The 12,270-nt window shown below is 44.3% G+C and overlaps 1 protein-coding gene and 1 pseudogene across 1 annotated transcript in view; both read left to right on the top strand.

Moving 5' to 3' along the window:
* The window catches only part of LOC149427589 (vacuolar protein sorting-associated protein 35-like), a gene marked incomplete at its 3' end in the record, with an annotated part of 79,551 nt that overhangs the window by 20,356 nt on the left and 46,925 nt on the right, over positions 1–12,270 (top strand). The window contains exon 3 of the mRNA XM_089667874.1: positions 9,136–9,232. Coding sequence (XP_089524000.1) covers positions 9,136–9,232 — 97 coding nt within the window. The remainder of the gene's footprint in view (positions 1–9,135; positions 9,233–12,270) is intronic.
* LOC149427590 (U2 spliceosomal RNA) lies at positions 9,530–9,686 on the top strand (annotated as a pseudogene).

Below are 12,270 nucleotides of genomic sequence, written 5' to 3'. Positions count from 1 at the left end.
CAGCGCGCCGCTGGATAGAGGAACAGGTAAGGTCCCGCTGCAGAGCTGAGCGGCCGGCCCGGTATTCTGACACGGCCGCGGTGGAAATACCGGACCGGCCGCTCCATATTCGCCTTATAAGACGCACTGACATTTCCCCCCCAGTTTTGGGGAAGAAAAAGTGCGTCCTATACGGCGAAAAATACGGTAGATTGTAAGCTCCCAGGATCAGGGCCCTCCTATCCCTCTTGTATTGAACTGTATTGTTGCTGTATTGTCTCCCGTTATATTGTAAAGCGCTGAGCAAACTGTTGGCGCCATAAATCCTGTATAATAATAATATATAAATCCTGTATAATAATAATAATATATAAATCCTGTATAATAATAATATATAAATCCTGTATAATAATAATATATAAATCCTGTATAATAATAATAATATATAAATCCTGTATAATAATAATAATATATAAATCCTGTATAATAATAATATATAAATCCTGTATAATAATAATAATATATAAATCCTGTATAATAATAATAATATATAAATCCTGTATAATAATAATAATAATATATAAATCCTGTATAATAATAATAATATATAAATCCTGTAATAATAATAATAATATATAAATCCTGTATAATAATAATAATAAATCCTGTATAATAATAATAATATATAAATCCTGTATAATAATAATATATAAATCCTGTATAATAATAATAATATATAAATCCTGTATAATAATAATAATATGCATGCAGGTGGGGTGGCCATATTTACTAATTAAATAGCAGGTTCTGCTTCATCACTGGGGTTTTCCTTTGCTTCCTCTTTTCTCAGTGCAAGTCTGCCAGTCAGGCCTGACTAATGGAAAGCAATCCATCCTCCATGTGGCTGAGATTCTAGTGGCGTGGCAATAGCAGCTAGAAGAGTAATCTACAAATCTATGCATGCAGTAAAATAATAGAAAATGCAAAGTTATGTAAAAATATCAAATCTCATAAAAAGACAAAATAATAGCTGAAAATAGGCCCTTGCTGTATGGTTTCCCTTTTTAAAGAAAAAGGGGGGGGAAACTTTTCTGCTCTGTACTTTTTAAATTGAAATTCTCTGGGCCTTTCCTTAAGACTGAGTAAAACAATACCGCAGCTATTTGTTTTAATGGAGCTTAATGAATGAAACCACAAAACGCATTGAGTCGCGCCACTCCTATCAATCCTCATCTGCTTAATTTCCCATGGGACAGCGCCGAAAATTATTCCCTAATCAATGTAAATCACCGTTCGAGCGGCTCAGCGCTGCCGGCTGGCACTGGCTGGGATTAGATGCCACGTTTACGCCAACAACTGCTGCTTCAGTCCCGCGTCCTAATGGTGCTTCATTATTTTGTCACTGCTGGATTGCATTGAATTAACATAAATATGCCGAAAGCGGACAATTGAAGTGTTTATTGGGGGGATTTGTAAACGGAGTCTTCAATTTAAAGAGGATTTCCATGTTACCTGTAAGTGTATTCAGCCGCGAGTCAAACTTTTTGATAATTAAAGCAGAACTGCTGGTTAAAAAAACAAAACAAAATTATCAACAGCCTTTAACCCCTCGCCTACCGGGCACTTCTACCCCCTTCCTGCCCAGGCCAATTTTCACCTTTCAGCGCTGTTGCAATTTAAATGACAATTGTGCGGTCGTGCGATACTACCCATATTTATCATTTTTTTTTTCACACAAATAGAGATTTCTTTTGGTGGTATTTTTTTATTTTTTTTTTCTCTATAAACGAACAATACCGAATATTTTTGGGAAAATGCATTTTTCTTTGTTTCATTTATAATATTTAGCAAATAAGTAATCTTTCTACACAAATTTAGGCAGTACTATTGTTGTGGGTTCGAAAAACCCAACCTCGGTACCACCTGCCTGGAGTTTGCATGCTCTCCCTGTGCCTGCGTGGGTTTCCTCCGGGTACTCCGGTTTCCTCCCACACTCCAAAGACATGCTGGTAGGTGAATTGGCTCCTGTCTAAATTGTCCCTAATATGTGTATGTATGAATGTGAGTTAGGGACCTTAGATTGTACGCCTCTTGAGGGTTAGGGACTGATGTGAATTTTGGGAATGGCCAGGAGACTGATTGCACAGGTGTGTGCAGGCCTTTTCAGAGAGTCAGGATCAGAGGTCTGGGCTCCACCCCGGCAGATAGGAGTCAGGAGGGTTCCACCTGGAAGACAGGAGTCAGGTGGGCTTCACCTAGGAGAAGTGGAAGCCAAAAGCAGCAAGGGGCTGCTAGAGACTAGCTGTGTGCTAGAGGCCAGCGGTGTGCATGAGCCATAAAGTCTGCAGGAGACAGACATCAAGCTGAGTATAAGCCAGAAGGCTGAATCGTTGTTTTGTTTGATGGTGGATACCCCTGCGTGGGAAGCTTTATGTTATGGGACATTTGTTTAAACAAAATTGGGCAAAAAGGCCCTTAAAGAAGCGAGTCGCTGTGTGCTTTAAATGAAAATCTCTACCACTTTGAAGCAAGTTCCCACAATATAAAGCGCTGCATAAATTGATGGCGCTATATAAGTACCTGAAATAAATAATCATTGTGGAAGATCGAACTGTTGGCTTCCTTTTATCAACAGTGGCCCCAGAGAGCTGAGGCTCTCATGCGCATCACTAGATTATTATTATTATACAGTATTTATAAAGCGCCAATAGTTCGCTCAGCGCTGTACAGTACAAGATCGCAGATCTTCGATCGCAGTAATTATTAGGAGGGGCTGGGAGGGAGCTGCACAAAGTTTTTTTACCTTCATGCATCGAAACCCAACCACGGCACCACCTGCCTGGAGTTTGCATGTTCTCCCTGTGCCTGCGCGGGTTTCCTCCCACACTCCAAAGACATGCTGGTAGGTGAATTGGTTCCTGTCTAAATTGTCCCTAGTATGTGTATGTATGAATGTGAGTTAGGGACCTTAGATTGTACGCCCCTTGAGGGTTAGGGACCTTAGATTGTACACCCCTTGAGGGTTAGAGACTGATGTGAATGTACAATATATATGTAAAGCGCTGCGTATATTGATGGCGCTATATAAGTACCTGAAATAATAATGAATTCGTAATTCATTCATTCCTAATGACACCCTTAAGGCTAAGTTCACACCTATGCAGTTTGTGTTTGATTCATTTCTGCATTGCGGTTTGCATTTTTCCACATGTGCTTTTGATGCGTTTTTTTTTCCTTGTTGCTAGGCAGATTTAAAATGCAAAAACACATAAAAAAAGCTCTGCATGCTTTTCTGCAGCATTTCTGTTGAAGTCTATAGAACCATAAACAACTTTTTGTGTTCAAAAAAGTCCCTGACCCTTTCCAAAAAAACGCATCGGGTAAAAATGCGGAGATGTGACCATATCCTATAGGAAATCAGGTTAAATGGACTGTAGTGCGTTTCTGCGGAAATAAATTGTGGGTGGCAATCACAGGACAAAATACACGAGGTTCTCTGCAAAAAAAAAAATGGATGAAGGAGCTACTTTGGTGTGTTTGTTGCACGCTCATTCAGATCTGTTTCCAGTTTTGTGCGGACTAATGTTTTATCATTTGGAGAAAACAGAACCAAAGCGGTAAACTTCTGCTCCTGGTATATTGTTTGGGGCCATAGTTATCCTCCTTACCCCTTCCCTGTTAAAGTGATTGTAAACCGTTACATATACCCAGTGAAGTGACTGGCCTCAGGAGATGCACAGAGATGAAACAAATCCTACATAAGTTGTACCTGTTTATTTGTGTTCTTCTCTTCTCTACATCTGTTCAAAGTCCAGAATTTATAAAGCTTGTCTGAGCTGTCAGAAAAAAGGGGGTGGAGAACTGAAATGTACACTCTGTAGAGCTCAGTGAGGAGAGCTCTGAGAGCTGATTGGAGGGAAGAGACATGCCCCCCCTCCCCCTCCACACAGCTCACAGGAGCTCACATTTTCCTCTTGGTGTCAGGAAACCTTCAGTCAGAAGTAAATCCTGCTGCTAGCAGAGGAACAAAGCAGCAGACCACATTATAGAGGGATGTGTTTTGTTCATATTTTAGTCAGAGGTTTACAACCACTTTTAAGAATTTAGGCTCCATGTACACGGGACACTTCTGAACGATGTAAACTGACTGCTGGAAAATGTAGGTTAAAAAATGTCTGTTTAGCCGCGTTTGCATAATGCGTTTATGTGCGTTTGCGGTTTTAGAAGCATTTTTTAAAGATAAGCACAGGAGAACCTCCCAAATGCCCAGAATACACTGAAAAGTGGTAAATTAACTATTTCAGACTGTTTCAGAGAAATACAGAGAGTAGAAGCAGAGACAGCAGTATGTGTTGAGATTAGCTTAGGTGTGAGTTGCTCATTAACATTTCTTCTGTTTCCAAGGGTGGGAAAGGTGTCTGGTGGAGGGAGTCATTAAGGCCACCTGGCAGGGGGTCTTCATGAGGAATTTGAGGTGTGAATGGTCATTAACATATCTTTTGTTTCCAAGGGTGGGAGAGGTCTGAGGTGTGAATTGGTCATTACAATGTGTGACAAGCTTGGTAGGAACATCCTGTGTTCAGTGTTTTGTCCATTTGAGTACCTTGAAAACCCTTTGCATGCATTTTTCATGATGAAAAAAGGCTCTGGACAGCATTGGAAACTGGAAGAGTTAAAAAAAAAAAAAAAAAATTGCAAACACTTATAAATGTGATTTGCTGCGTTTACAATCGTTTTGCATTTGAAACGCTGATAAAATCAACTGCTGAACACAAATTTGGTGCGTTCAAAAAAACGACTGTCAACTCAAATGCCTGTAAACGACGATGTGTACATGGACACATAGGAGAACATTAGGGTGAGTTCAGGGGCTCCTGAAAAAAACGCTGAACAGCTCCTGAACGTCACTTTATCAGCTACAGTGTACATGAGCCCTAAAAGTGAATGATGTCCCATGTTGTTCTAGTGAAGGCTGCTCTTTCATGTTGTGGTTTTTTTTTTTGTTTTATTTTTTTTAGCTGAATGCTACGGATCTTTTTCTCAAGCAGCACTCCAGTTTGTTAGCTCGTGTCTTCTCTTGTGCATCCTTGGGCAAACACAATTACCGACTATAATTGACCACATTCAGCCTGTAGGTCAGAAGCGTTACAGAGCCTTCATCTTACGGAATGGCCTCCAGGTCCAGGCTCACAATCCTAAAAGCTTCGGATTCTCCTCCCAGCACTCTGTTGTCCGATTACTCCGATCGGCAGAACGACCCTCACTGACCTCCAGTTTCTGCTGTTGTTTGTCTGCTTTTCTTTGGGGTGGTATGTCGGGAAGGATAGTAGAAACGCTTTTTTTTTTTTCCCTGCAAATAGTTTATTGAACTCCTAGAATTGTACAGTATCTCCCAGAAGTGAGTCCACCCCTCACATTTTTTGTAAATATTTGATTCTTTCTTTTCATGTGACAACACTGAAGAAATGACACTTTGCTACAATGTGACGTAGTCAGTGTACAGCTTGTGTAACATTTAAATGTGCTGTCCCCTCAAAATCGCTCAACGCACCGCCATTAACCACTTGCCTACAGGGCACTTATACCCCCTTCCTTACCAGGCCAATTTTCAGCTTTCAGCACTGTTGCATTTTGAATGACAATTGCGCGGTCATGCAACATTATACCCATCTGAAATTTGTATAATTCTCACAAATAAAGCCTTCTTTTGGTGGTATTTACTTGCCGCTGTGTGTTTTTTTACTTTTTGCGCTATAAACAAAGAGCAAAAAATGTGAAAAAAAAGTTTCTTTGTTTCTATTATAAACTTTTTGCAAAGAGGTAATTTTTCTCCTTCACTGATGTGCGTTGATGGGGCGGCACTGATGGGCAGCACTAATTAGGTGGCACTGATGGGTACTGATAGGCAGCACTGACTGGCTGCACTGATGGGCACAGGTGGGTGGCACTGCTGGGCACTTGTGGGTGGAACTGAAGGGTGGCACTACTGGACACCGGTCATCAGGGAACTGATCATCCCTGCTCTGACAACTGCCGTGAGGAAAGGGTAGCCGAGAACCGGCGATTGCATTTCCCTGTGATCAGCGTTCCATTGGACATGGCTGATCACGTAGTAAAAGGCCACTGTGATTGGCCTGTTACCACTTCACGTGATCAACTGTGTCCATAGGACACAGCGATCACGGAGATTGCCGGGGGCGTGCAGGAGAGCGCGTTCTGGGAGGACGTCATATGACGCCCTCCCAGAACTGGCCAGCCGCAGTGCAGCCGTCATTTGGCTATCTGCAGTCAGCAACTAGTTAATTTTTAAGGGCTCATGTACACTGCAGCTGATAGACTGATGTTCAGGAGCTTTTCAGTGTTTGGTTTTTTTTTTGTTTTTTTGTTTTTTTTTAGCAGCTCCTGAACTCTCCCTAATGTTCTCCTATGGGTCCGTGTACACAATGTCATTTACAGTCGTTTTTTTTGAATGCAGAAAACTTGCGTTGAGCTGTAGATTTTATCAGCGTTTCAAACGCCAAACGCTTGTAATCGCGGATAACTGTTTATAAGCGTTTGAAATTTTTTTTTAACTCTTCCAGTTCCCGATGCTGTCCAGAGCCTTTTTTCATCATGAAAAATGCATGCAAAGAGTTTTCAAGGTACTCAGATGGACAAAACACTGAACACAGGATGTTCCTACCAAGCTTGTCACACATTGTAATGAACAAATCACACCTCAGACCTCTCCCACCCTTGGAAAGAAAAGCTATGTTAATGACCATTCACACCTCAAATTCCTCACGAAGACCCCCTGCCAGGTGACCTTAATGACTCCCTCCACCAGACACCTTTCCCATCCTTGGAAACAAAAGAAATGTTAATGAGCAACTCACACCTAAGCTAATCTCAACACGTACTGCCGCCTCTGCTTCTACTCTCTGTATTTCTCTGAAATAGTTAATCATTTACCACTTTTCAGTGTATTCTGGGCATTTGGCAGGTTCTCCTGTGCTTATCTTTAAAAAACGCTTCTAAACGCAAATAAATGCGTTATGCAAATGCGGCTAAACGGAATTTTTTTTAACCTACGTTTTCCAGCAGTCAGTTTCCATCGTTCAGAAGTGTCCCGTGTACATGGGGCCTAACCCGCTGGCAACAAAAGTGATCACCGATCCTGTTCTTCTCGGGTCCCCTGATCCTGGCTCTTCCCCTTTGCTGAGTGCCGAGGCCCTCGTGCCCATCGCTGGATCGTGATGGGGCTCAGGTAAGCATTAGGCGGGCTGCTGGAAACTGAATGCATGAAGGTAATATCCTTGAGCTTTCAAAGACTGATACCCAGCAGTATTCAGGGCTTGTTCACACCATGTCCATTAAGCTGAATTTTTCTGCACATGTATGGTGTGAACAGAGAATATATAAAACACTTGTTTTCTGTGTGCCCTGTATGTTGACACTATATACATAAGCAGTGTTCTGTAAAGCTCCGATCAGCAGAGATGTTATGAACAAGCACTTGCTCTCCTTTCCTTCAATCCTCCTCCACTAAGATCACCAGGTGAAAACAGATTGGAATAAAGCCTAAAGAAAAAAGAAAACAAATGCAGTCTAATGATTGGTAAGCTGCAATATAATACATTTTTGGGTTTAAAACCGCTTTAAAGTTCCAAGATTTGCATTGTCTTTGGTTTGATTTTTGACATTTCACATACAGCAGATTTGTCATTTCATTGCTACTATTGGCTTTTTTTAGTGAATTTATGGTATTCGGCACTTTTAGGCTCCATGCACACTGGGGGGGGGGGGGGGGGGTGTTTTGATAATGCTGGTTACATTAGCAGTGTAAAATCACGTTTAAAAACACGAGTTTTTCAGCTTCTTTTTTTTTAGTGTTTTTGCATTAGCAGTTAGCAGCATTTTTCCTCGTTTTACGTTTTTTTTTTTTTCTTGTAACAAAAAATGTTTTTTGGTCCAAAAATGTTCCAAAAAAAAAAGCCATTTTGTGTCGGTTTGCCGCGTTTTTCAGCGTTAGAGCATTTTCATAGCTAAAAAGTTCCTCTAGAAACCCACTAGTCCTGGGTTTTTTTTCCAGCTAAAAAACTTCCCTGCCAAAAAACATTGATTCCAGTCTGTGTGTGCACGGACACATAGGATAACATGATGGGGGGGTTTACTGGCTGTAGAAAAAAAAAGTCAAAAGCCAAAAACATCCGCTGTAAAAACGCCCCGTGTGCAGGAGGATTTAGGAGATTAGTGCACTTTAAAACAGTGCATTTACTACTTTTTTTTTTTTTTTTTTTTTTGCCTTCTGACCTGGCATAACCCACCTTCCCTCTCCACAGATGCATACTTACCTCAATCTTCCTGGTGCAGCCATAGAAGTCTTCACTATCTTGGCCACGCCTTTGCCTTTTGTGCCCCATAGACTTCTAGGAATTTGTGTTCTGAGGCTGGAGATGACCATAGACCATCCCATAGAAGTCTAGGGAGCTCTGTAATAGACAGGCGCAGCTAGGAGTGTAAAAAATAAATAAATCTTGACCTTTGGCTGTTGAATCCGAGTAAGTAGACTGTAGCCTCCCGGGGATGGGAAGGGTGGTTTGGGTGAAGGGACAGAAAGGAGAACTACTCCTTTGTTATGAAGTGCACTGATCCTTTAGGGCAGTGTTTCTCAACTCCAGTCCTCATGGACCCCCAACAGGTCATGTTTTCAGGATTTCCATTATTTTGCACAGGTGATTTGATCAGTTTCACTGCCTTAGTAATTACCACAGCTGTTTCATCTGAGGGAAATCCTGAAAACATGACCTGTTGGGGGTCCATGAGGACTGGAGTTGAGAAACGCTGCTTTAGGGTAAGATGTAGGCTGTGCGTCTCCTGTCTGCACATTTGCATATTACATGCAGCGGATGCACAGTAACTACACCTGTTCATTTTGTGAAACCTGTTAGCTAGTTTCCATGGGAACTAACTGCGTGATGTGTATAAATGTATATGGTCTTGAAAACTGTCTGCATAAAAGGCTTGTCCGGGGGTGTATGACACTGTGCTGGCCTTGCATTTTTTTTTTTTTCTTGAAGCTAATTCTATCCATTTTTGTTTTTTGTGGCGCAGCCAATATTGATACAGTCTTCTTCTTCCTTTTTCTTTTTTTTTTTTCTTTTTTTTTTTCTGCAGGACAAGAACAAACTGATGGATGCTCTGAAACATGCTTCAAACATGCTGGGAGAACTCCGGACTTCCATGTTGTCCCCAAAGAGTTACTACGAGCTTTGTATCCTTCCTAATGGCCATGTGGTTTGTCAGGAAGGATTGGCGGATGGCACCACAATGGATTGGTCAGATAAAGGCAGCCGTTCCCTGAACACTAGGTCAAAGTAGTTCGCCTTGCCTCCTATCTTGCACCGTTGTATAGGCTGCTGTCCTATAATGAGAAATGGCTTGCTGTGGTTTTCACTGCACACTATGAGCTTTTCGCATTGTGCACTAGAAGCTGCAGCAAGTCAGATGGATTCCGCCTCATTTCCTGGCAGGTGTACATTCAGCATAATCTAGCCTAGGGGCACTGCACATCGCTTCTCGGCCTTTTGGCTAAGATCAAGTGTAGTATCTGTTCTTATCAGTGTCCAGTGGGGGTGCTCCCGGCCATTCTAGCTTTGCGGGGATGGCTGTTGTACCCTCACTGGTATGATGGGGGTCTGGAAGGCCAGTATCGGGGGGGACAGAAACTGGGGAGCGCCACGCGTTAAGGTGGGGCCCTGGGAGTAATTCCCCTGAGAAAGCTGGAAGGACCCAGTACCTCCTGATTTGGACGGATCTACCTTGGTCTGGCCAGGGGCTGAGAAGGCAGAAAGTCCGCAAACATGGTGCCCCCTGAGTAGTCGCCTCAGGGGTGCTCTGAGTAGCACTTGGGTGTGGGACCCCACGTTGTGAATGAGCACATGGTCACCGCGTTTAAAACACTTTTTGCACTGCGCCTCTAGGACCGGGCCTTTTGGCCAAGTCCTGGGCAATTTTTTTGCTACAGGCCTCAGGGCCTGGTCAGTGCACAATTTGGGCACGACCACCTTTTTATTATTTTTATAGATTTATTTAATTATTTATTTATTTATTTATTTTTACACTCCCACGTTTGTCACTTTTACTTATGTGTGTGTTTTCTTCACATGATGAAGGGTGTGGGTCCTCGGGCCTGCCCTGAAGTCTAGGTGGAGGATGTGTGGCCTTTTGGTTCCTTCCTCCCCTGTCCCTAGGGGGTTTTCTCTTCAGGAGAGCCCCCTGACCAAGTACTGGATGTCCGGCTTCGGCCGGGCATAAGGAACGGTGGTCCACCAGGCCTTTTGGCCAGGAGGACCAAATGGGAACCTTGTCCCTGTCAGGAGCTTCGTGCCCCGGGGGATCAGGGTAGTGGTCCAACCCCTTCGGGGGTAGGACAAAGCACACCCCTAAGTGCACTTTTTGTGTGGTGTTTTTTCACTTGCACTTTTTTGTGAAACACTTACGGGTTTTTTCGTTGTAGTTTGCACGTTTGCGGACTTAATTAAAAAAAAAAAAAAAAGGGGCACTGCACATCTGACATCACACTGCTAGGTACTCTGGTGAAAACTTAGGGGGCCACAAACGGTCTCTGGGTAAGCCGAGTCATGTATGACATGATGGATCGGGGAACTTTTCACTCTGCACACCACGTTAGGCATCGTACCGCTGAGTGAATGTATTTATTGTACGGTTGGAACTGTATTGTTATGTGGTGTATTTATGCACTGTCGCAGTACAGGGTGGAATGTACCTCAATTAAGTATCTAGTTTTTTTTTTTTTATACTTATGTAAAAAATAAGGTATGTTTTTTTCAACAAAAAAGGGGTACCCAACCCTTGAGCCGTGGACTGCTGCCAGCCTGTGGCCTGCTGGAGGCTGGGCCACATGGCAGGGGTTTGATGGTGGACAGAGTGAGCCAGATCCCCTTCTCCCAGCACTAGTACTCCCTTCCCTCTCTGTGGTCACCGTGAAGGGGAGGGAGGAGAGCCACGCCAGGGGCAGGATCTCATAGTGCACTAGTGAAACCCAGGCTGCACTCTCCCCCTTTCCCCATGAGGTGACAGGCTGCACCGCCAACATCCCCCTTTCCCTGGAGGCGACAGGCTGCACCGCCAACATCCCCCTTTCCCTGGAGGCGACAGGCTGCACCTCCAACATCCCCCTTTCCCTGGAGGTGACGGGCTGCACCTCCAACATCCCCCTTTCCCTGGAGGCGACGGGCTGCACCTCCAACATCCCCCTTTCCCTGGAGGCGACAGGCTGCACCTCCAACATCCCCCTTTCCCTGGAGGCGACAGGCTGCACCTCCAACATCCCCCTTTCCCTGGAGGCGACAGGCTGCACCTCCAACATCCCCCTTTCCCTGGAGGCGACAGGCTGCACCTCCAACATTCCCCTTTCCCTGGAGGCGACAGGCTGCACCTCCAACATTCCCCTTTCCCTGGAGGCGACAGGCTGCACCTCCAACATCCCCCTTTCCCTGGAGGCGACAGGCTGCACCTCCAACATCCCCCTTTCCCTGGAGGCGACAGGCTGCACCTCCAACATCCCCCTTTCCCTGGAGGCGACAGGCTGCACCTCCAACATCCCCCTTTCCCTGGAGGCGACAGGCTGCACCTCCAACATCCCCCTTTCCCTGGAGGCGACAGGCTGCACCTCCAACATCCCCCTTTCCCTGGAGGCGACAGGCTGCACCTCCAACATTCCCCTTTCCCTGGAGGCGACAGGCTGCACCTAACACGAATCTCCACACCCACCCTTCTACCTCTGTTCCGTGGACAGGTTCTCCCTGGTCCTGGGGAGGTTGAGGACCACCCCTTTTCCTCCCCAGCCTGATTCTCCCTGGCCCGCTCCTTTTTATTCATTGAATTTCAATTCTTTCAGTTGTGGAGGCTCAGCATCACATGTGTGGCCTGGCTAGGATCACCCACTCCTCCAGACTGACACCCATCGAGACATGTTGATATTTGCATAACTCCTAAAAAAAAAAGCCCCACTGCTTTTCTATATAAAATGGGTCTTGGTTGGTAGAGACCAGACCAGTCACCCTGCACAAGAAGAGAGAGCAGCAGTGAGCAGTCTTTATTACAGGAAGGGGTGGAGACCAGACCAGTCACCCTGGACAAGGAGAGAGAGCAGCAGTGAGCGGTCTTTATTACAGGAAGTCTCACACTGGATTGCTGCACAGATCTGGAAGAAATGCACAAAGCTCACCGAGATTCAAGGAAGAATATACAGGATGGCTGGATTTAGATATTATTTGGTTCTCCTGG

Source organism: Staurois parvus, unplaced genomic scaffold (assembly GCF_062004578.1).
Source record: "Staurois parvus isolate SC_StPar_1 unplaced genomic scaffold, SC_StPar_1.0 ptg003638l, whole genome shotgun sequence".
Taxonomy (NCBI): domain Eukaryota; kingdom Metazoa; phylum Chordata; class Amphibia; order Anura; family Ranidae; genus Staurois; species Staurois parvus.
The sequence above is the reverse complement of the archived record's forward strand: the minus strand, read 5'-3'. Positions and strand labels throughout refer to the sequence as shown.